This window comes from Rhipicephalus sanguineus, chromosome 7 (genome assembly GCF_013339695.2).
Source record: "Rhipicephalus sanguineus isolate Rsan-2018 chromosome 7, BIME_Rsan_1.4, whole genome shotgun sequence".
Classification (NCBI taxonomy): domain Eukaryota; kingdom Metazoa; phylum Arthropoda; class Arachnida; order Ixodida; family Ixodidae; genus Rhipicephalus; species Rhipicephalus sanguineus.
This window is the reverse complement of record NC_051182.1, coordinates 9572625-9596049: the sequence shown is the minus strand read 5'-3', so window position 1 is coordinate 9596049 and position 23425 is coordinate 9572625. Positions and strand designations below refer to the sequence as shown.

The window sequence follows — 23425 nt, the reverse complement described above, 5'->3', positions numbered from 1 at the left end:
TAAAACAGCTCAAGATGAAAATTCTGCAGCAGAAAAATTGCACACTAACCAAAAAGACCGAGGCTCGATCCTCAAGCGATAATAAAGGAGATCAAGGATCAAAAGCTCATGTCTGAGTCGGGCAGGGCGATGTTCACTGCAGCCTTCCCCCATACATACAGCAACCCCTAGGGCATGAAAAGACCAGAAAGGCACGTTTCCCATTCCGAGCTGCGGGCGTTTGCATTAACGCTGCACTTCTATGCTCCATCAGCTTACGAGTATGTACGCACGAAGTTTAATCGCGCGCTGTCAGCAGAGCGCTCTATACGAGAACGGTGCACAGAATTCCATCAAAGGAAATGTTGCTTCACAGATGAGTCACTGTCTCGAAAAAGCTAGCCCATATGCCGCACAAAAAATGTACTGTACTTTGATTGTTGATGACAAATGAGAAAACAAGTTTAGATTGTGGGCGACTAAACGGTTAGATATATGCGGACTTTGGGACTGGAATACATGATGACAGACTATGCTCGTTGGCTTAAACTTATGACTTATGCCACTTGGGCGTTTTTAATTGATTCATTGACAGGGTGAGACAGAGCGGCCGAGCCTACGAAATAGTATCGAAAAAGCTTTATCTATTGAAATAGTGTCGACTGCAAGCTGAATGCCCTTGAAGCACGTCCATGCAAAGCCAAAACTATTCGTTTTGGAGATTTTGAGCTTGTCTTGAGAAAAGAGATGGCTTTCAAGCCTTGACGAATATATATCCTTCTCGATGAGCATATCGAGTGTGGTGCTTTGGACCCACATTTATATTCCGCCCAAAGAAAGTGGCCAAACTCCATATATGCATATGACTCCTTCACATGACGAACGAAATAAACAGGAAAATGAAGGCCGAGAAGTGAGGTCTGCTCTTACGAGGATAATTATTTAAAAAAAAAAAAACAGTGATACGGGCCCTTCGGTGTGCATGCTTGCAAGGAAAACGCCAAAAGAAACAGAATAAAACTGACCGCATTCTTATCTGCGATTTGGCTTCTTATTCTTGACAACTTCTCCCTTAATGTTCGCCATTATAACCATTAAAAACCACGGCGGAAAGACGCGGTCAGCGCGGCGGGCGCGCTTTGGCTCCCGTTTCTTGCCTATGGCAAGATGGCCGCCGCGCGCGCGGCGCGGCTTCACTGCGGCTCATTGATAAGTATAGGCGGCCTCCACTCCAGCAAGTTTTATTTAAACCTCCTTGGTCACCACCAAGGAGGTTTCACCCATAGTATTGTAGGAAACTCTATGGTTTCACCCACCACCCTAAAACCGGGCGGGAGGCGTGTGTGTATGAAGGCTCCCATCACCAAGGCAGAGCGAGCGGCGTCCGGAAAACAATAGAGAATTTTATTGCTGGGTTCCCGCGGGCTTGGGGGCGCGCGGGCCCTTGCGCTCTTTTGTATTCTCCGTGGATGCGGCAGGGAGTACAAAGGAACGCAAGAGCGTGCGTACGCAGGTGGTTTGGGGTCCCCAGCACTAAAACTCTAGTGGCGCAACTCTGCTGGTAGCACATACAATAACTCTAATCTGCTCTTGGCATCTTTCTCCGTCCCAATGTGCACTTGAAAAAACCCGCGCCCTGGGTCACGTGGTTGGCGGCGATGGCGGACGACAAGTGGGTGCTGTACCGGGAGCGGCCCGAATGGAAAGACGTGACGCCTGTGGCCCAAGACGACGGTGAGCGTCCGGTGGTGCGCATAGCGTACTCGGAGCAGTTCCTCGATGTGTTCGACTACTTCCGCGCCGTGTTGCGCTCGAACGAGCGCAGCGAGCGGGCCCTGGAACTGGTCACGGACGCCGCCTCGGTGAACCCGTCCAACTACACGGTGTGGCACTATCGCCGACTCCTGCTCAAGGACCTGGCTGTCGACCTGGCCTCCGAGCTGAGCTATATCCACGCCGTCATCGAAGAAAACCCCAAGAACTATCAGGTACAGAGCCTACTCGAAAAGTGCTCGGCTTGAGCGCAGTGACGGCACAAAACACCTACGGCGCGTGTTTTGGTTTCGCGGGTGTGCCATTTTTGTGCTTGATTAATTTTATACCAAAAGCTGTATACGGCGAAACAGCGAGAGCGCTGACGGTGACATGCCGCCTAGTATGCGAAATGCCACACTTGCGATCATTCTTGACACGAGGCCAGCACAATGCGTACGCCAGAGCCGAATATGCGTGCCCTTTGTTTATTTGCCACGACGCTGAGGATGTTCGCTTGTTTCTTTACTTCTTCAGCGACAGAACGCGCCTCAGCCTGCTCTAGTCTGCGAGCACTGTCATAAAGACTACCACTTTTATCTCTGGTAGCCGAACCAGGGCCAGTGTTCGGGTCCACATCTCTGGGGAGAGCAGTACATGAAAGACAACAAAAACAGCACGAAGCACAGGACGGAGATGGACCTGTGCTTCGGGCTCTTTTTCGTTTTCTCTGTACAAACCGGCCCAAGTAAGCACTGCACTACATCAACGACGCGAGAGGTAAAATCATGCCAGCACTCAAATGGGCAGTTGGGGCATGACACCGCTATCAAACATCGATTGGAACAATCGGTAACAACTCACAGGGTTACGATAACTAACCTGCATGAAAAGGTGAAGGAGGCTCATGTCGGCAGCCATGTCCCACCCAAGCAGCAGTCTGTCGAAGGGATGCTTAAAGGGACACTAAAGGCAAATAACAGTTTATGTCGGAATGAAAGGTCAGTGTTTGAGAACATCAGTATTATCAGTAGCAGTGCTCTACTAATCGAGAAATTAAGGTAAATGTAGGACACGACATGCGCCACCAGTTTTGGAACGAGCCCGATGAGGTCAAGAGTCCCGAGCATAGGTCGGCAAAAAAATTGGAGCTCACTCAGACTCACTCAAAAAGTGTATTTTGCCATGAGGGCTCTCTTGCACTCGCCAAAAGTTTCCTCAACTGGACTCACTCGAACTCAGACTCGCGAAACTTTTTTCGACCGGACTCATTCAGACTCACGGCTTGACCTGAGCCTGAGTGAGTCGACTCACGAGTCTGTTAGCGTAAAATCTGCTTTTTCAATAATGCGTTTCAACGCTCTTTAATGCCAATATCTCACATAATCAGTGCTCCATAGTATTCTTTTTGATCTTCCACCTTCAAGTACGAATAATCAGTGCTTTGAATCCAGTGAGGGCATTTTTATCAAGAACTTACCATGAAAGAGTTTGCGGAGGGATGTCATGGCTCCCCCACCCCATACATCACGCCTCTGATCGATAAAAATATATTGAGTTGGTGCATGAACGCTAGTGTGGTTAGATACAGTGGCCAGGGGGTGGCACGCCGGTCCCATGCCCCCCCTCCGAAAATTTTTTTTTGCCATGTCATACAGAGCACAAAATGACACACCCACTTCAGATCAAGGAGGTGCCCCCCCCCCCCGCCGAAAAATATTTCTGCCTATGCGTCTGGATATGTCTGAATGGACTTACGTATCAACGTAAGCCGATATAAGGCTGATATTAATGCTGAAGATGAGTAGATAGGTCCATAGATTGACAAAAAATGGTGGAGCTAACTCAGACTCACTCAAAAAATATATCTTGTGCTTAGGGCTCACCCAGGCTCAGACTCACCAACAGTCTCCTTGACTGGACTCACTCGGACTCATACTCACTAAAATTTTCCTCAACTGGACTTGCTCCGACTCAAGCTCACCAAAATATTACTCACCCGGACTCACTCAGAATCACGGCCCTGAGTCTGAGTGAGTCAACTTATGATAAAATAAGAACATTCCGAGTATTGCAAGACGTAACAAAATGCTGCTTGTGCGTTTCTGTTTGATTCATGGAAACAAGAACTTGCCATTACAGTGGAGAACGGCGCGGTTTGAACAAAAGTTCCGTTTTCGCAGGGCTGCACTCCGCTCGCTTCTCAGTGGTAGTTTCGTTATTGCGTACTGCTGCGTGTGCCTTGCACGCTTGTGGAAGTCACTTTAACAGGAACTCTGACAGAATGCCGTGTCCACGTGACGTTGTGCCCTTCAGAGCAGAGACCACAGCGTAGGCTACCGGGCAGTAAAGGCGGGCAGCATTGGGCGAGGCAAATGCTACGTTGGGAGGCCTTTTCAAGCACGCGATTTGAAGTGCGCTGTTGCTGTGCGGGCCACTAAAACGAGATTTTGATTACAAATGAACATTTCCTTGGCACAAAACAAGCACTGCGAGTTTTCTGGAAGGCTATTTCAACGATCAACGTCAACTTAACATTTGCCTTTAGTGTCCCATTAAGCAATGCCTCCCCCCCCCCCCCCCCCCCCCCTGGCATCAGTTGACAAAGCTGGTTGCCAGGCCAGATGCTTGAATGAATCCAACGGTGGCGCTTGCTCGTTGTAAGCCAGAAAAAATGATGTTTCCATGGGATCACACGCATGTGTCTACAACGTAGAAGCTGAATGCACAGACAGGCCTCTGCTCACATTGAAGAAGCCAGGTGACGAAATCGGCAGAGTTCCAAAAAAAAACCTGCACGTAAAGGCGAGGTTAGCTCATTTGGACAACAATGTCATGCCTGTTCTGTCGCAGTTGTCACCTTATAAGAGAATTTAAAATTTTATTTGTGTGTTTGGCCATTTCAATGTCGGGCTTGTTTTAAAATGTCGAGCATTTCTCTCATTGCAAAGGAGACTTTTGATGAAAAATGGGCGACTATGCAAGCACTGCATCTTGGCAAGCAGGGAACTTGAGTTGCAACCGGAATTTCTCCTTTTCTGCTTTGCTCGTCATGATACTAGAGGTCTTTTTTGTAATGTACTAGCACATTTTGTGATGTTATGCCTAGGAACTGTCTGCCTGACTAATTCTGGTGAGCTAGTTAAAGAATTCCAGGTTGTCGTTCTACAGTTATGCCCACTTGATTTTTGCATCCAGAAGGTGTCTAGAAAAGGAGGGAACATTTGTGGATCCTTTTCTGGTTTGAACGAGCCAAGCAGCTAGGTTGAGCTTTGCAGCAGGAAAGCCATTGGCAGAAAAATTTCCAGTGGAAAGGAGAGCCAGTGCTTTTGTGCCATCACAGTGACGATAACGTTGCAGGATTTTTCACTTACTTGGACAGCAGAGAACACAGAGGCACGACCGCTACTCAAAAGTGTTGCAGTTAGTTGCCATATTCAAATTCTGTTTAGGCGACCTTTCCTGCACTGCTGCTTTAGCACTGGTGTTTTGAACACGGGCAGCCGCAAACTCCATTTAACTACCTCGTCCCAAGGGAGACTCCCTTACACCGAGGGAGTCAAACAAAGCGTTTCACAAAGGGAGTTTGGCGATCTCCGTTAGTGGTGCAATGGAGCACTCTCGTCCCCAGTAATCTGTAGCTATGAAGAAAACTAAACCCAAACAGTGGCACCCCGTAGGGCCTGGCCCACCCAGGGGAAAGTCGCCTTTTCCTATCTCTCACTTTAAATCGTTCCTGTCCTCTCTTCTGTTTACTTCCAACTTTCTTGGTGGCAAGGGTTAACCTGGTGTGGCTATCCAACCTTAGGTAAACCATATCTGGTTATAGTGGTGGTGTACAGCTGGTGTTGGCAGGATTTGTACAGCATTTGCTGCCACGTCCCCTTGTTGGTCTCGGTGGTGGGTGGCTGGCACTGCTGCCGAAGAAAATGCACGTGCTATGTTGACCGCATCTTTTCCAAAACCAGATCTTGCCCTGAAAAGTGTGTGGACCAAAGCAGCAGTGAATATCTTTGCAAAGGCCCATGAGCCATTCCCTTAATACCACGTCATCCACAGAGTAGATTCAGATAAAAAAGCAAGAACAATATTCCTGTTTTCGATAGCAAAAACCCTGTCTCGCTAGCTAGGACCAGGATAAAACTCATCTAACATGGCCAGTGGCAATCTGCTGCTCCAACTGCGAGACCGCAAACAATACGAAAATCTTCCCAAACTTAAGTCCTTCAGAAACATTCCTGTCACAATCACTCCACACCGATCCATCAACACCATCCGTAGTGTCGTTTCATTTGAAGATCTTTTGAATCTCGCTGACTCCAAACTTCCTGGCGACTGGAAGCGACAAAACATCGTCAAGGTACAGAGAATTAAAATGAGGAGTGACAACACCGAAAAGCCTGCCAAGCACGTTATATTATCATTCGGGTCAAGTGAACTTCCAGACACCGTAGAAACAGGATACGCAAAACTAAGAGTCCAGCCATATACACCCAATCTACGTAGATGCTTCAAGTGCCAGAGATACGGCCACAGCTCCCATGTTTGTAAAGGACTTGTGCGCTTCGAAAGAACACACAACTGTGAAGATGCAGCTCACTGTGTCAACTGCGGTGGTGACCACCCAGCGTACTCACGGTCTGGTGCTGCGTGGAAAAAGATGTTATGTCATTGAAATTCAGGGAAGCCAGGAGGAGATGCTCACCATTTCATGGAACGACCTATGCCGATGCGGCGCGTCAGGGGCCAGCGTCGCACCGGCCTCCGCCACTTGCCCGGCCTGTGCAGGGTGAGCCATCGGCTGTGGCGCCTGCCTCCAAGGCGGCTGTAGTTCAGTCTACAACGCCGACTTGCGAACAAAGCCCGGTGACTCCAGGGTTGTTGGGTCTCAAGGCCTCGTCTCACCAGGCAAGGTCCGAAACTCGGACTACAAGCTCGCGCGTGTGGGCATCGAGTGCCTCCCAGGAGGCAATGGGCACGACGTCGGCACCTCTGGTGTCGAAAGAGCGGCGCAGCTCTTCTGACCGTGCCAAAAAAGCAAGAAACCCCATCACGAGGCCAGACGATAGTCCTGTTTCCTGAAAGAAAAAGCAATGCACGTGAACACTCATCACTCTCTCACAGTACACACACCATTTTATGTTTAATATGGAGCTACAAATAATTCAGTGGAGCATAAGAGGCCTTCTTCGAAACCTCGATGATGCACAGGAACTCATCCGCTAGCTTCGTCGAAAAGTGCTGTGTGTACAGGAGACATTCCTAAAATCGAAGCATACTAATTCCCGCCGTCACTACGCCATCTCAAAGGACCGTGATGCTGTGGCGTCATCTGGTGGCGTAGCAATTATGGTAGACAGAAGTGTTGCATGTACACATTTAGGGCTTCAAACAACCCTTGAGGCAGTTGCCATACGAGCCATTCTTTTAAATAAGCTCATCATCATTTGCTCACTGTACCTACCACCACGTTATCAGCTCCATAAACGTGAACTAGAAACATTAACAGATGAGCTCTCAGAGCCCTATTGGATTCTTGGGGATTTCAATGCACATAATGTTCTGCGTGGCGATTCTCGTTGTGATGCTTGAGGACGTCTTAATGAACGGGTCATTTTTTCCTCTCGGTTATCTCTCTCGAATACGAAGCAGCCCACGTATTTTAGCCTCGCAAACAAGTCGTACCCCGCCATAGATCTTAGCATTTCATTGCCGTTGCTTTTAGCCTATTTTAAATGGAATGTTTTTAAAAAGTCTTATGGAAGTGACCATTTTTCAATAATACTGAGCGCGCCAAACCAAAACAAGCGTCTTCTGCAGGCCCCTCTGTGGAAGCTCAAGTCAGCCGATTGGGAACGGTTCCGAACTTTTACTTGCCTGACGTGGGCTGAGATGTCTGCCCTAGCAATAGAAGACGCTGTCAAGTATTTTACAGCTCTTCTGATTGACGCTGCATCTAAATGTATTACCGAAGGCAGCTTCCAAACACAGTGTTCCCTGGTGGAACGATGAATGCAAGAAAACACGCAACAAGCAAAACACAGCGTGGAGGTTGCTCAGGGACAGCGGAGAACCTAGAGAATTAAAAAAAATGTAAATTCACAAGGAAGGAGCACACGCTGGCAGGCCTGAAGACAGAGCTGGCAAAAGTTTTTGTCTAGAGTGAAGGTAAACTCTGGCACAGGGTTAATAAGGTACACGGGCAAGAAGCACACCCTTTGCTTAACGTGCTGGGTGTCACCTCAGAAGACCAAGCAAACCTCTTGGGTGCACACTTCAGCATGTCTTCAGCTCGTCGCACTACTCTGAAACTTTCCAACGCTATAAAGCAAGAATAGAGGCACAGAAACCAGAACGGAAGTGTACGAAAGATGAAGAATACAATCAACCTTCCTGCTTAGCTGAGCTGCAGGCGTCGCTAAACTGCTGCAGCAAATCCTCCCCACACTCCAACCGGGTAGTATATGAAATGTTGGTGCACCATCTCCCGAAACACGGAAAACTCTGCTTTCCCTTTACGTATGGTTTTTCGGCATGATTCCTACTTCCTGGAAAGAGGATATTGTAGTTCCTGTTCAGAAACAGGGCAAGGATCTATCGTCTGTCTCTAGTTATAGGCCTGTAGTTCCGACAAGTTGCCTCTGTAAGCTTTTCGAAAAAATGGTAAACCGCCGACTAATACATTTTCTGGAATCAAACAGATTGCTTGACCCATATCAGTGTGGTTTTCAAGAGGGTCGATCCAGCACTGACCATCTCGCATGCATTGAGGCACAAATCTGAGCCCCGCAGGGGCGTCTGCACAAGCAGAGCAGTGTCACCACGGACCCGAGCCAACGGGGGGGGGGCTGTACCCTTCCCACACCTAGCCGTGCGTGGCTTTGCCGTGTCTGGGGACAAGGGGATTCTGGGGGTTCAGCCAACGCCTGGTGATTGGACCTTTAAAGGGCCCCTAAACCACCTCCGATATTTTTTGAAACATTTCAAGCAAACACGCGCATCATGTGCTGAATGCCGTCACGATCAACGATACCACACGTGACAGTGCTCTCAGCCGCGGGCGCACCACAAGTGCCAAGGAACAATGCCTTCTCCCCTCTGGGCCTTTCCGGCCTCCCTAGTGACGCGTGTGACGTGAGCATGTTGAATTTGTGATGCGGTCTTCAGGCAATGCTGCGATTGGTCAAACAAGAACCTACGACTTCCGGTTAGTCTGCAAGCAGCTGCCCGCGCTCCTTGCTGTTCTTCCTCGTGTTGCCGACGTGTGCGCGCTTGCGAATCGGCGACTGCGGCCCGTAACGCAACTGCCAATTTGCTGGCTACCAGTGCAGTCACGTCTAGCGGTCTGATAAGCTGCGTGGACTAATCCGAAAGTGTTTTGCAAAGGCTTTCGCGCATCAGAGTGCGGTGCTTGGCTAGAAAAGCGCCGACTGGAAAAACGAAAAGATGTGACACGTGTCACCTTACGGGTCCATCGTGTTGGCGATCCTTTGAAGGCGTGCACGTAACGCAGGGTCTATACTGGCACAATTCATAGGAGCACTGGCCGGCATGGCAGCAACAGCAGTTAGCGGAGAAGCACGAAGTTGCCGGAGTCGCAGCTATCGGAAGTGCCTGCTTTCGAAGAGCGCATCAGTGATGATGGTATTTCGCGTGAGATTCAGAGGGGCACTCGGCGAGGAGAGCAAAGCGGCTTTGGGAAAGGAGACGAGCAGGGTGTAGCGATAGAAAGAGTGAAACGAGTGATCGCAGTGTTTCGATCATCAAATGCCTGTAACTCCACTGTTACGGCACCATTTCGAAAAATTCTCCTGGCTACGTGTTCGTTGCAGACTTGTGCACAAATGTCACACCACAAATAAATTTCGACCTCTGGGTGGTATAGGTGCCCTTTAAGGGGACACTAAAGAGCAAAACGATTTTTCTCATATTAGTAAAGTGCTCTTTCACGATACCAAAAACACCTTGCTTGCTGCGAGAAGACGCTTAGTAAACGAGAAAACGCGTAAAAACAAAAAATGGGTGACGACGCCACCTTGATGTTTCCGCACCATTCGCCGTGACGTCACGTTTTGACAGCGCCTCCTAGGGACTACGTAGTTCTTAATGGGTAAAAATGAAGTACAACAAAGTTCGGGGTAATTTTTTGAGCCAATGGCACCAAAATACGATAAATAAACTTTGAAATCCGTGACATCATGCGGGGAGATTTCAGTGCGAAATTTTAAAAATGAAACGTTGAACTGGATTTTCTCCTCTATTAATAAACCTATGATGGAGAAATTAACAACTTCAGAGTTCTCAGAGTAGAATTTATCGATCTAAACCGATTCATTGTTTCTCTTTAGTGTCCCTTTAAGGCACCTAGGCAGAGGCGACACGCCCCTTTGGCCCCGGCTTCATGTAGCACGTAGCCCCGGCTTCACGTAGACCCACAAAATCGGCAGTCGCCTTTTTCTATCCCTCTCTCTGATCTTCTTGTTTCCTATTTTATTTCTTCTCTGTCCGGTCTCCTACTCCCTCCAGTTCCCTGTTTTCGTAGGTGGCCTGGGTTAACCTTGTGCAAATAGCCAACCTCGGTCTATGCGCATTTTGTTATAGTAGCAGTGTACGACTGGTGTCTGCATGTTTTCAATATCATCAATCTTGTAGCATCTCTATGTAGGGCTTCATGGTGAATGGCCGCCATAACTGCTGAATTGAATTCCTGCAACATGGCAAGTTGGGCCAGTTGGTTAACGTTCGTGTTTGAAAATTTTGTTGAAGAGCACTGAAAAACACAGACTAGAAGAAACGGACAGGACAGCATTTACACTCACAGGGGAAGCCTGTGAGTGTAAATTTACACTCACAGTCCATATAAAATCTGTGTTCTTGTGAAACAAATTGTTCAGTGGTTTCGCTCGGGCCGCAAAATTTTTTATGAAGTTTCTGAAGTGTCCGGCAAGCCCTAGGAAAACTCTGAGCGTGTGTACACTATCTGGCTTCTTCATGTGCCTTTTACAAAGCTCCACGGATTCTTCCTTAGTGCTTTTAGTAAATCCATCCAGGACGCGTCCAAGAAATGTAATTTTAGATGCGACGCATCTCTTGCTTGGGGGTATGTAAGGCGGCGTGGTAATCCGCACGTGCCGTGGTAGTCCGCACTCACACTACGCATGCGTGCCTCTCCTCCTTCCCTCTCTCCGACAGCTGTGCTTTACTGTTTCCACTTCACTACCAGCGCCTGCTTGCGCTTCTCCTGCGTTCTCGCTTTTGCTTTCGCGGCGCATGCGCTACTCTCTGTGCTACTGTCCTCCTCTAAGCGGTTAGAGCGCAGCGCGCGTTCAGTGCAGCGCTTGCTTCGGTTGACTCCACTTGACTCCATTGGTGCTTCCGATGAAGCGTGATGGAAGCAACAGTCCCGTCAGTGAGTGGGCCGACGCAAGCACGCATCAGCATCAGCCCAATTGCGTCCACTCAAGACAAAGCTGCGAAGCGAAGTGCAGCAAACTACCATTCACGGCACATGCATTGATCACGTCTTCACCAATTTCAAGATCCACCCACTGCACCCAGATCCCCTCACGGTTTACTTCAGCGACCACAAAGTCATCCTCATCAAAGCAAAATGTACACCTCAAGTACTAGACGCTGCTCAATAAAGACCTTCGTTAACCGTTTCACCTTCGTCTACATCGTTAATAACACCGTTAATAACGATCCGAGGTCAGTAGCATGCCCAATGAACGCCAACGAAACGCGATCGTGCAAGTGCTCCGGCTTCGCCTCGCCTCATGGTCCCCTTTAGCGGGAGATGGTGTAATTTTTTTTGTCTTGGGGAAGAACTCACTCTTCTTAAAATTTACTTTCAGTTTAGCTTCGCTCAGTGCGATCAAAACAGCAGTCAGATGTTCAGCGTGAGACGATTCATCTTTTGTATAGACTAGAATATTGTCGACATAGACGTTGCAAAATACTCCAAGAAAGGGTTTCAAGACGCCATTCATCATCTTTTGAAACCAGGCAGCGCTGTTCTTCGACCCGAAAGGTAAGCGATTGTACTCGTATATGTCAAAGGGAGTGACAAAGGCCGTGTACATTTTCTATTCCTCTTCGAGTGGTACCTGCCAAAATCCTTTGCAAAGATCTCTTGTGGAGAACACTTTGCAACCTTCCGTTTCCTCACTTATTCCATTAATTCTTGGCATAGGAAAAGGGAATTGGTCCGTTTCGTGATTCAAAATTCGGTAGTCTGTACATAGTCTCAAAGATCCATCTTCTTTAGGAGCCAGCGTAATTGGTGAGGCGAACGTAGACACCGCTGCTCGTACTATGCCAGCATCTAGCATATTTGGATCTCGCTTTTCAACCAAATTTTCTTCTCGTGTGACATGTTGTAAGGCTTTCTCCTGACCGGTGCAACGTCTTTCAGCTTGAAAGGAACTGAAAATTTTGTTTTTGCTGGTGGATAGTTGCTTAAAGGGACTCTAAAGGCAAATAACAATTTATGTCAGAGTGAAAGCTCAATGTATGACAACTTCTAAAACGGCAATATTATCAACAGCAGTGCCCTACTTACCGAGAAATTAAGCTAAATGTATCACATGATGAGCGCCACGAGTGGGACATTTTCGAAGTGATCCCGATGACGTATGAGAGTCTGCCTACAATAAATCACTAGTAATCAAACTAGCAGCAATAAAAAAGAACCTTCCGTGCATCGAAAGACGTAATAAAGTGCTGTTTGTTCGTTTCCGTTTGATTCATGGAAAAAAGAACCTCTGTGGCGTTGCCATGGGGAACGGCGCGCGTGGTTCAAAGGTTCCGTTTTTCGCCGAACTGCGCTTCGCCCAGCGCCCTGCTTCGCTCACGCGGTCGCGTCTCAGTGGTAGTTTTGGGATCGCGTACTGCCGCGTGTGTTTTGCGCGCTCGTGAAAGTCGCTCTGACAGAAAGTTCGACAAAATGCCGCATGCAACGACGCCGGTACTACGAGCCCTCAGCAGCATACCGCGTTCATCGGGGCTCAAGTCGCTGAATTGGAGCCCAGTGTCGCGAGCCAATGTATCGTTGTCAAGTTCTCCATCCACATTCATTGCGGCGATTGCGGCAAGCTTCGGTGGCTTCAATGGCCGTTGTTGCTGCTGTGGGTCCCGCTACTTTCGCTCTGCTGCTACTAGTGTCGGCGGCCGTGCATTAAAGGCAGGCAACGTTGGGCACGGCAGCAGTGACGTATGAAAGTCTGATTTCAGGCGGGTGATTTGAAGTGCGCTAACGCGATGCGGACCACTAAAATGTGATTTTATTTCAAAATAAGCACTTGCTTGCTGTAAAAGTAGCACTACAAGGTTTCTGGACCGCTATTTCAACAATCAACGCCGACTTAATATTTGCCTTTAGTGTCCCTTTAAGCAGACAAGTTCGGGGAACTTGCGGCAGACGTCGTCTTCACATGTAATAAGGCAATCTGCGATACTCAAGGAGGCGCACGTCTCTTTTGCCACAGTCACTTCATCATTCCAATTAAGGTTTAACTTTAGGGTCTTCATATCAGGTCGGGAAAGTAAAAATTTGTAGTCACACCCTTTTACTACGAGAGCGTCAATGTCAGCATTCTGGCCTTGAAAAGAGACACTTGTTCTCACCCATTTATCGTAAATTTGTCTCGTCCCATCAAAACTTTGTACTTGTACCGACCTCCCTCGAATAATTTCTTTCCTCTTTACAAGTGCCTCATTTATGACAGACACAGATGCCCCACTATCTACGAGAGCATCAACGTCTTCACCGTTTACCTTTAGTTTGATATACAGAATGTTAAGAGCCGTTAGAAAAACAGTCTCCAATTTTGTCGTCAGGTGGGACTGTGCACCCTCTTTTATTCATTTTTGTTTCAGCTGCATCTGGACGCAAAGAAGCCATATGCTCTTGGTCGTTACTGGCATCGGAGATTACATTGACCACTCGGTTTCGACCATGCCAATTGTCAGGATCACGTGACCTCTAAGGTGCCCTGTCGGGATGGTAATCTGGCCGACATGGGTTCTGGGAATTCGAATCAATTGAGAGGTTCCTGAAAGAAACTAGAAGTTCCTCGACAGTTTTTGGCGATTGCACTTGTGCCTGTCTCTGGAGTTCCTTAGGAAGGCCGTGAATAATGAGCGGAACTATCGCCGACTCTGGAAGTTCCGGGTTTGCCATTTGAAGAAGCCACCTTTTCTCATAAAAATACTCTAGGGGCCTTCCTGATAGAAATTTGTAAAAAATTGCTTGGTCCCACCTTTCAACGGGGTTTTTGTCGAAAGCTGCCAGGAAGCTGCTTTCCCATTCATCCCATGTGTCTGTCTCATGTCCAGCGTAGTGAAGCACGTACCACTTTCCAGCCAGTTCGGTAAGGAATGGACGCATGTTCCTGATGCGATCACTGGATTCTTGCCACGAGTTGTCCTCACACGCGTGTTCGTAGAGCTTGATCCAGGTGTCCGGCCTTGTGCTTTCACTATCAAATGGATCAGGCTTTGCTATCTCCTTGTTGGGTCTTTGTTGTGCCTGGATGACGGCAAGAAGACTATCCTCGAACTGCTGCTGTCGCTCTGCGTGCTGCTGCTGACGGTGGAGCATTTCGATGAGGCATGAGCCAATGGAATAATCTTCTTTGCTTGGCGCAACCCTTGACGACGCTTTCAAAAGCGGCCGCATGATGTATTCTTGAAACTCGGAGTACTTCAGTTTCATCTTCACTGATGGTCGGTTGTCGATCTCCTCCGGCATCTTCCCGGCTTTCTGAGCGACGAACTCACGTAGTTCGGAAGTCGTGATACTTTCAGGCAATTCATATGTTTCTTCATCCAAGTCGCACGTCGAAAAATATGGCCTGTCACTTGAACATCGGGATAAAGTCAAATTTATCCACATAGTTGCGTTCTTAATCCTGTCGACAACTGCGCCAATGTAACATTCCAACACTGACAGAGACAGGAGATTTTTATTCTTCTTCTTTTTCGTTCCCCCGTTTCCCCACCAAAGCAGTTCTTCGTCGTCTTTGCGTCACTACACCTATTAGATGACCACACGATTTTTGCAAAGCAGACATGAGACAAGACTTAACTATTCCCCTCTTTACTAACTTAAAGTGCCCGGACATGTAATCTAGCACTGGCTTAGCACTTCTTTGGTGGGAGCACCAGCAAATGTGTTCCCTATGAAGGACCAACTTTAAATCCAAGAACTGCAACTCGTTATTTTTACGCAGCTCTGTAGTGAAAATAAGGCCCATGGTTAAACACCTTTAAAACATTCACTACCTCTCGAGAGGAATCTGTGTTATGTGTGAATATCAGGAAGTCATCTACATACCTGAAGGTATATTTAGCAATTCCAGAAATGTGCCGCTAAATTCCCCTGTCAAATTTACTCACAAATATTTCACTAAGAATAGGTGTGACAGATGACCCTATGCATATTCCAGATCACTGGATGAGTAACTGATTATCCCATGATACAAAAGTATACATAGAACGGTAACTTCAGGAATGCTGCTATGTTGACATGAGATCTTTCGCAAAATTCCATTTCATCATTTTTAGTAGTTATGCATTCCTTCACAGTCACCATCAGTTTGTCATGAGAGATAGAATAAAACAAATCCTGAATGTCAATGCTGCAAGCGTAGCTATGGCATGGATTACATTGTGAAATAACCTTGCCAATTGCACTGAATTTTTTAGGCGATAAGGATCATTCAAAGTGAGGCCTTCCAAGTTTTTCTCCAAATAACAGGACACTACATTTTGCCAGGTATCCTTCTCAGAAACTATAGCCCTAAACGGAAAACCAGACTTGTGTGTCTTGATTGAACAGAACACCTCTAATTCCAGTTTTTTTGCCTTCCTCACCGGAGATGCCAAATCATGTAAATTCATATCATTCAGGAGAGCCTGCGCTTTTTTTACGACACTCTTGCTTTCTTCCAAGGCTGGTAATAAATTCTTTTGCATCGCTGCAGCACCCTTTTCACAAAACTCCCCTCTATCTAGAATTACAAGAAAGCCTTCTTTATCGGCAACAGCTAAATGCAATTCATTCCTAGTCATAAATTCACAGACCGGTTACAGTTCATCTTGATTCTTACTAACGTCCACACACTCAGCACCGCACCTTGCTTTCTCGTAGTCGGGTGCTTGCCTGGATACAGTCCTCGCAGTGGCAACCTTCTCGGCACTGTTCAGCACTGGTTCGATGCAATATTTTGGCCCAAAAGCTAGCAGCTGTGTGTAGGCTTGGGGCACTTGAGTCTGGCTCAAGTTGAGAACCTGTCCTTCCTTTCTCGCCGTGTTTTTCCTTGTCAGTAGATGAGGCATAACCACTCGCCACAGTCCTTCCGCTGTTGCGTCGCAGAAGGACCATCTCAGAATAACGCAGAAGGACCACCTCAGAATAGCATGCAGTCAGAAGAAAGAACAGAATTGGCATCGATCCTACAGGGAATGGTGCAAGACCAGCAATGCAACAGCGGAACCTGCTTCTAGAACTCCGTGACAAGGTACAGTTTGTGAAACCGAAGAACCTCGTAACTTTTGGCGACATTCCCGTAACTATAACACCCCACAGATCCATGAACTCTGCACATGGAGCCGTATCAGACGTGGATCTCCTTGACCTAACCGAGGCTGAACTCCTCGGAGGGTGGAAGGATCAGAACGTGACGAATGTGAAGCGAATTGTCATCAGAAGGAATAGTCAGGAAATCCCCACTAAATACTTGATACTGACCTTTGCCACTAGTGAACTTCCACAAAGCATTGAAACTGGCTACACAAAGACACTTATCAGACCAAACATCCCAAACCCTCACCAATGTTTTCAGTGTGAAAGATTTGGCCATGGCTCTCAGAGCTGCCGTGATCAACCTACCTGCGCAAAATGTGGCGTCCAAGGCCATGCCTCGGACACCAGTAATGAAACTCCACACTGCGTGAACTGCGACGGCGACCATGCTGCATATTCACGTTCTCTCCCAAACTGGAAAAAGGAAAAAGATATATCATTGAGGCTTCGAGAGAACATCTCATTTAAAGAAGCACGAAGAAGGTGTTCGGCCTTTCACAGCTAAACTTATGCTGATGTGGTGTGTGAGGGGGCAGCGTCGCATCGGCCACCACCACTGTCCCGGCCCACGCAAAGTGAGCCACCGGCCGTGGCGGCTGCCCCCGTGGTGGCAGCAGTCAAGTCTGCTCCACCTACCAAGCCACAGATCCTGGCGACTCCAGGGTCGTCGGGTCTCACGACCACGCCTCGCCAGCCGAGGTCGTAAACACGAACCAGCAGCTTGTGTATGCGGGCGTTTAGTGCCTCACACGAGGCAATAGACACAACTCCGGCACCCCTGGTGCCGAAAGAGGGGCATAGCTCCTTGGAGCACACTAAAAAAACTAAAACGCCGATAACGGGGCCCAACGATGGCCCTGCTACTTAAGTTCCAACTTTCCGCTTAAACAACAGCCACTTCCTTTTCGTACACACAGCGCTGCTTGACTTCCAATATGGAAGCACAAATTATACAATGGACTCCTTAGAAACCTCGACGATGTCCAAGAACTTTTGCACAAACATTCACCAAAAGTTCTGTGTGTACAAGAAACACACTTAAAATCAAACGTACTAACTTTCTACGCAGTTACAAAATATTCTGAGAGGACCGGGATGATGCCATGGCATCATCTGATGGTGTAGCCGTTGCAGTTAGTCAGGGAATAGCATGTAGACACTTACCACTCCAAATGTTCCTTGAGGCAGTGGCTGTTCAAGCGGTTCCTTTGAGTAAACTGGTCACCATTTGCTCTCTCTACATACCTCCACACTACCACCGGCAAAAACATGAATTCCAGTCCTTAATTAATGCACTTCCAGAATCTTATGTGGTTCTTGGGGGACTTCAATGTACATAGCAGCCTATGGGGTGACTCGCTGCAATGCGTGAGGTCGTCTCAATGAACAGTTCCTTTTCTCTTCTGGTGCCTGTCTCCTGAATCAAAAAGAGCCAACATATTATAACCTTGCTAGCAACAACTACTCATCCATAGACCTCAGCATTACATCTCTATTGCTTTTACCCCTACTAAAATGGAAAGTCATTAATAATCCTTACAGAAGTGACCACTTTCCTATAGTTATGAGCTCGCCAATGACGACTGAATGTCCTCCACAGGTTCCCAAATGGCACATTGACAAAGCCAATTGGGAACAGTTTCAAAAAGTTACTCGCTTAAGTTAGACTGATGTGTGGTTTAAGCATGGATGCAGCCGTAGAGTACTTTACAGCTTTTCTCGCAGATGATGCAACTAAGTGTATCTCACAAACAACTGGACTGTCCAGCAAACGACGCGTGCCATGGTGGAACACTGAGTGTCGAAATGCACGCAAAAAGCAAAACAAGGCATGGAGGTTGCTTTGGGACTCTCCGATAGTCGAGAATCTTGACAGTTTTTAAGAACATAAAGTCTCAAAGGAGGAAAACGCGCCAACAGGCAAGAAGGGGAAGTTGGCAGAAGCTTTTATCAGGCATCAATTCATATACACAGGAAGCTAAAGTCTGGAACATGGTTAGTAGGGTAGCAGGACGACAAGCATATTCACTCCCTCTAGTAAACGCACAAGGCGACAGCTTGGAAGACCAGGCAAATTTCCTCGGTGCACACTTCGAACAGGTGTCCAGCTCGTCCCAATATACTGAAGCATTCCAACAATACAAAACAAGAATAAAAAAAAACAGAAAATAGAGTGAAAATGCACAAAACACGAGGAGGCATACAATGAACCTTTTGAGCTACAGGCATCACTGAACTGCTGCAATAAATCCACCCCAGACTCTGACCGTGTAGTATGTTGTTATGAAGGAATGGGTTTATTTACAGATGAGATGAAATGATATAGAAGCAGGAGGAGCGTAACTGCGGGTCACGACCAGTCCAATTCCCCGAACCACACAACCAGCGCCAGCTCCACTACTCTTGTAGCGACAGAGAAGAGACCGACACCCGTGTTGCCCTGGTTCAACACTTCTTCCTTCTTTTATTGCGTGCTCTCGAGCAGCCCCGCCTTACGCCCGCTTCTTCGCGCGTATTGTGCACGGCACGGCGTTTCCCGCCAACGTTTTCCCGCGGTAGATTCAACATCCTTCCGGGGCCGCGCTGTGGCCGTTTGCTTGCGAGAGGTACAGCCGACTAGCAGTGCGCCGGACTTGCTGGTGGTTTGGGTGGGCGCGTTCGAAATACCTGTTGATGCCGTCCCTGCCTGGAAACGCCTCGACCACTCTGACGAATTCCCACTGCAGCGGTGACACGCTGTCGTCATTGACATTGACGAAGACACAAACGCGCAGTCGCGACGAAGACGATGGCTCGCAGCGATCGGAGCGCTCGAGGCGCAAGCCTTCTTTCTTTGTTTCCACAGTCGGAAAAGTTCCTTGTGTTTCACACGCCTTCGCGAGTCCTGCATAGTGGAACCATGCCAACAGTCGCAAGTTCTTGCTGGTAGCCCCTCGACGTGCTTGCTGGTTGGGAGGTGCGATCGTGTCATAGCCCGTGCTTCTTCAGATTCCACGCAGAGTTGCGTTACAGTGTGGTCATCTACTGTCACGCCTCCCTGATCTTGAGATGTCAGTGAGAGGCAACGTGGAATGCGAAGGCCAGAAAGCTGAGGATGTTCCGATGCAGTCTTCTTCCACAAGTCCTCGACGTCAGGTGGTAGAGGCTCCTCCCAATCGATGCCTTTATCGAGCATGTTGTCCAAAGACGGTTCACCGTATTCATGGGATGAGGCATCGAACATGGCAGAGACCTTTGTAGTCACGGCCTCCCTTCGGACTACCGCATGAGGAGGCAGGTAGTAGACGGTCTGTCCAAGGGGTGCCGACGGCACTACTCTTTCCGTTTGGCCTTCCTTAAGGTACTCACTGATGGTGGCATGGCATCCCTTCAGAACTTCTGGGTGATGTTCCAACCGCTGAGGCTGACGCTTGAGCCTGGTTTCAGCCACACTTCGGTTAGTACAGGACGTGAGACCTGGCGTCTTGATCATGAGCGTCACGACGTAGCGTCCTGCACTCTTGTGTATTGCGATACGAAAGTGAACGAGTGCTGGGTGCTGGCTGACGTCGTCTTCTTGTCCGTCAGTTATACCGATGGCGTCCAAGCGCCACATCTCTGATACATCTCCAGGTCGGACTTCAGTGTGCCAGTCGTCGGAACAAGCCAGGAACAAGGCAGTTGCACTGATGTTACGCGGTGTCGAAGGATGGTAGATGTTAGCGCACATTCCTTGAATGACCCAGCCAAAAATTACACCATTTCCCGCTAAAGGGGACCATGAGGCGATGCGAAGCCGGAGCACTTGCACGATCGCGTTCCGTTGACGTTCTTTGGGCATGCTACTGACCTCGCGTCGTGGAACGTGAAGAGGAACGCTACGCTCGTGTTGGCTTCCCTTAGCCCGGCCGTTAATTCTCACAGGGCGAGCCGGGAACGCAGTCGGCAGGCGTGCGAGAGGGGGGCAGCGTAGGAGAGGAGAGAGAGGGGGAGGGGACGCGCATGCGCTGGTGCTCATCGCGGCGTTGCACAGGAGAGAATTTCGGCATGTCTAGCCCGCGTTCCAGAGGAAGAGTGGAAAGGGGGAGGGGGGGAGAGGAAGTGGAGAGAGAAAGTGGGGAGGGGGTGTGGAGAGGAGGATGGAGAGGGTGAGTGGAGAGGATATTCGCATGCGCAGTAAGGGCGGTCACGCCGCACACCACCACCACCACCGGATTGAACTCCGCCATAAGATAGTTCGCATCTAATATGGTCTCAACTGCACACAGATTGTCGGTGAAGCGCTCGACGCGTCCGGTCACTACCCTCCAGTAGTGGTCTGAACCGATCAAAACGCTTATCGTAGAGTCTTGAGGTTGGTGCCCTTGAACTTCGTCAGCAAAGGTCAGATTGCGGTCACGCAATATATTGATGACGTTTGGCTCTAAAGCTGGACCCTTTACTGTGCAGACCTCTGGCACCTCCAGAGCTTCAACATCGATGACGATCGGCTCAATACTGTCGCGGGCGAAAGAAGACAGACAACCAGGAGTCGACGTCTGCCCCGGAACCAGAGCAGCAAAAACGTTCTCTTCTTTCTCACACCCAAAACGTGTATGTGCCACAGCGGGATGGTATGTGTCATTACCCCCTCTCCCAAAGAAGCACCGTCTCGATGCTTTATGTGCGGGCAAAAGAGAAAATGGAGAAGGATACTATACAAGCGAAATGAATGTGTCGCGGCACAAAATAACGTAGTCTGCTGCTATCAAACAATGAGTCAAATAACAGGAAAGAACAAAACAAAAAAGAGAATACAAGAGGACACGCGTTAAGTCGTCAATGGAGTCAATGTCACTGCACAATCGAGTCACAGCGAGAAAAGTACGGTTTCAGCCTAGAAACATGGATGACTTCAGTTTGTGGAAGACGACGGGAACGTCGCGAGGTGCCTTCTGGGAGAACCTCATAAGTAACATCGCTGACACGTCGTACAATCTTGTAAGGGCCGAAGTAGCGGCGCAGCAGCTTTTCTGAACGGCCGCGCTGTCTGATGGGGGTCCACACCCAGACTTCATCACCAGGATTGAAGGTAACTTCCCGGTGACGAAGATTGTAGCGGCGTGCGTCTGCAGTTTGGCGACACTGAATACGGCATTGCGAGAGTTGACGGGCCTCCTCGGTGCGTTGAGCGAACATCGCAGCATCCGTGGAAAACATTCCTGGGTTGTCGGGGAGGAGCATGGCGTCGAGCATTGTGGTAACCTCTCGACCGTGGACTAAGCGAAAAGGGGTGAAACCTGTACTTTCTTGAATTGCAGTATTATACGCAAAAGTGACGTAAGGCAGGATATCGTCCCAGTTCTTGTGGTCAATGGCTACATACATTGACAGCATGTCTGCAATCGCCTTGTTCAGTCGTTCAGTCAGCCCATTTGTTTGTGGGTGATAGGCCGTTGTTTTGCGATGTTCCGTGCCACTTAACCTCAAGACTTCTTGCAGCATCTCTGCAGTGAAAGCTGTCCCACGGTCAGTGATGACGACAGCTGGCGCTCCGTGACGAAGGACGACGCTGTTAACGAAAAAATGGGCGTCTGCTGCGGTAGCTTTTGGAAGTGCCTTTGTTTCGCAGTACCGTGTTAAGTAATCGGTAGCGACCACAACCCACCGATTTCCAGACGAAGACGTAGGGAATGATCCCAGCAAGTCCATGCCAATCTGATGAAAAGGCGCCTTCGGTGTGGCTATTGGTTGTAGCAGTCCCACTGGTCGTGTAGGTGGTGTCTTACGCCGTTGGCAGTCGTGACACGTTCGAACGCAGTGCTTCACAGCCTTCGTGAGACGTGGCCAGTAGTAGGAGCGGCGAATCCGTTGCAACGTGCGCGTATAGCCAAGGTGTCCGGACGATGGTTCGTCGTGACAAGCACGTAAAATGTCGTCACGAAGCGTGGTTGGCACAACTAGCAGGTATGTAGCTTGCGTATGATCAAAGTTCTTATAAAGGACTCCATCCCGGGAACAAAAGGAGGCTAGCGAGCGTGCGAAACTTCGAGGAGGGTGGGATGTGCGCCCTTCCAGGTAGTCAATGAGCGGGCTGAGCTCCGAGTCGTCACGCTGTTGCTGAGCCAAGCTGGTTGCTGACACGGCAGAAAGAAAAGTGTCGTCGTCTTCAAGGTCATTGTTGGCATTTCCGACTAGTGCACGTGAAAGACAGTCAGCGTCGGTGTGTTTCCGCCCAGACTTGTGTACGATGGTGATGTCGAATTCTTGTAGCCGAAGGCTCCATCGTGCTAGACGACCTGAGGGATCCTTGAGATTCGCGAGCCGACAAAGAGAATGGTGGTCGCTAACTACCCTGAATGGGCGGCCGTACAAGTATGGCCGAAACTTTGTTATGGCCCAGACAACAGCTAAGCATTCTTTTTCCGTAGCAGAATAGTTTTTCTCAGCAGGTGATAAGGTTCTGCTCGCATAAGCAATCACGCGCTCTACGCCATTCTGCCACTGAATTAATACAGCGCCTAGTCCGACGTTGCTGGCGTCTGTGTGCAACTCTGTGTCAGCGTTTTCGTCAAAATGACCCAATACAGGCGGAGCCTGGAGATGGTTTCTGAGGGTGTCGAAGGCATGGCGCTGATCCTGACCCCAAACAAATGGGACGCCGTCTTTTGTAAGTTGATTGAGGGGTTCAGCGATCTTCGAAAAATTTTTGACGAAACGCCTGTAGTACACACACAGCCCCAGAAATCGGTGTAGGTCGTGCTTATTTGTGGGCACGGGAAATGCGGCAACGGTGCTGGTTTTCTCGGGGTCGGGGCGGATGCCGGCATGGCTGACAACGTGGCCAAGGAATTTCAGTTCTTCGTATCCAAAATGGCACTTCTCCGGTTTGAGAGAAAGCCCAGCTGTTCTAATTGCGTGAAGGACTGTCTGCAGGCGCTGGACGTGTTGTTCAAACGTGTCTGCGAAGACCACCACATCGTCAAGGTAAACAAGACATGATTTCCATTTGAGCCCTGTCAGAACCGAATCCATCATCCTTTGAAAGGTGGCTGGCGCTGAGCATAGACCGAAAGGCAGGACCTTAAACTCGTAGAGGCCGTCAGGAGTAATAAAAGCAGTTTTTTCGCGGTCACGCTCGTCAACTGA

General features: G+C 48.8%; 1 protein-coding gene across 1 annotated transcript in view; it reads left to right on the top strand.

The window, feature by feature from the left end:
- The first annotated feature begins 1613 nt into the window (after positions 1–1613).
- LOC119399282 (protein farnesyltransferase/geranylgeranyltransferase type-1 subunit alpha) overlaps positions 1614–23425 on the top strand; it is a 98513-nt gene continuing 76701 nt past the window's right edge. Inside the window, exon 1 of the mRNA XM_037666099.2 lies at positions 1614–1967. Coding sequence (XP_037522027.1) covers positions 1638–1967 — 330 coding nt within the window. The 5' untranslated portion in view covers positions 1614–1637. The remainder of the gene's footprint in view (positions 1968–23425) is intronic.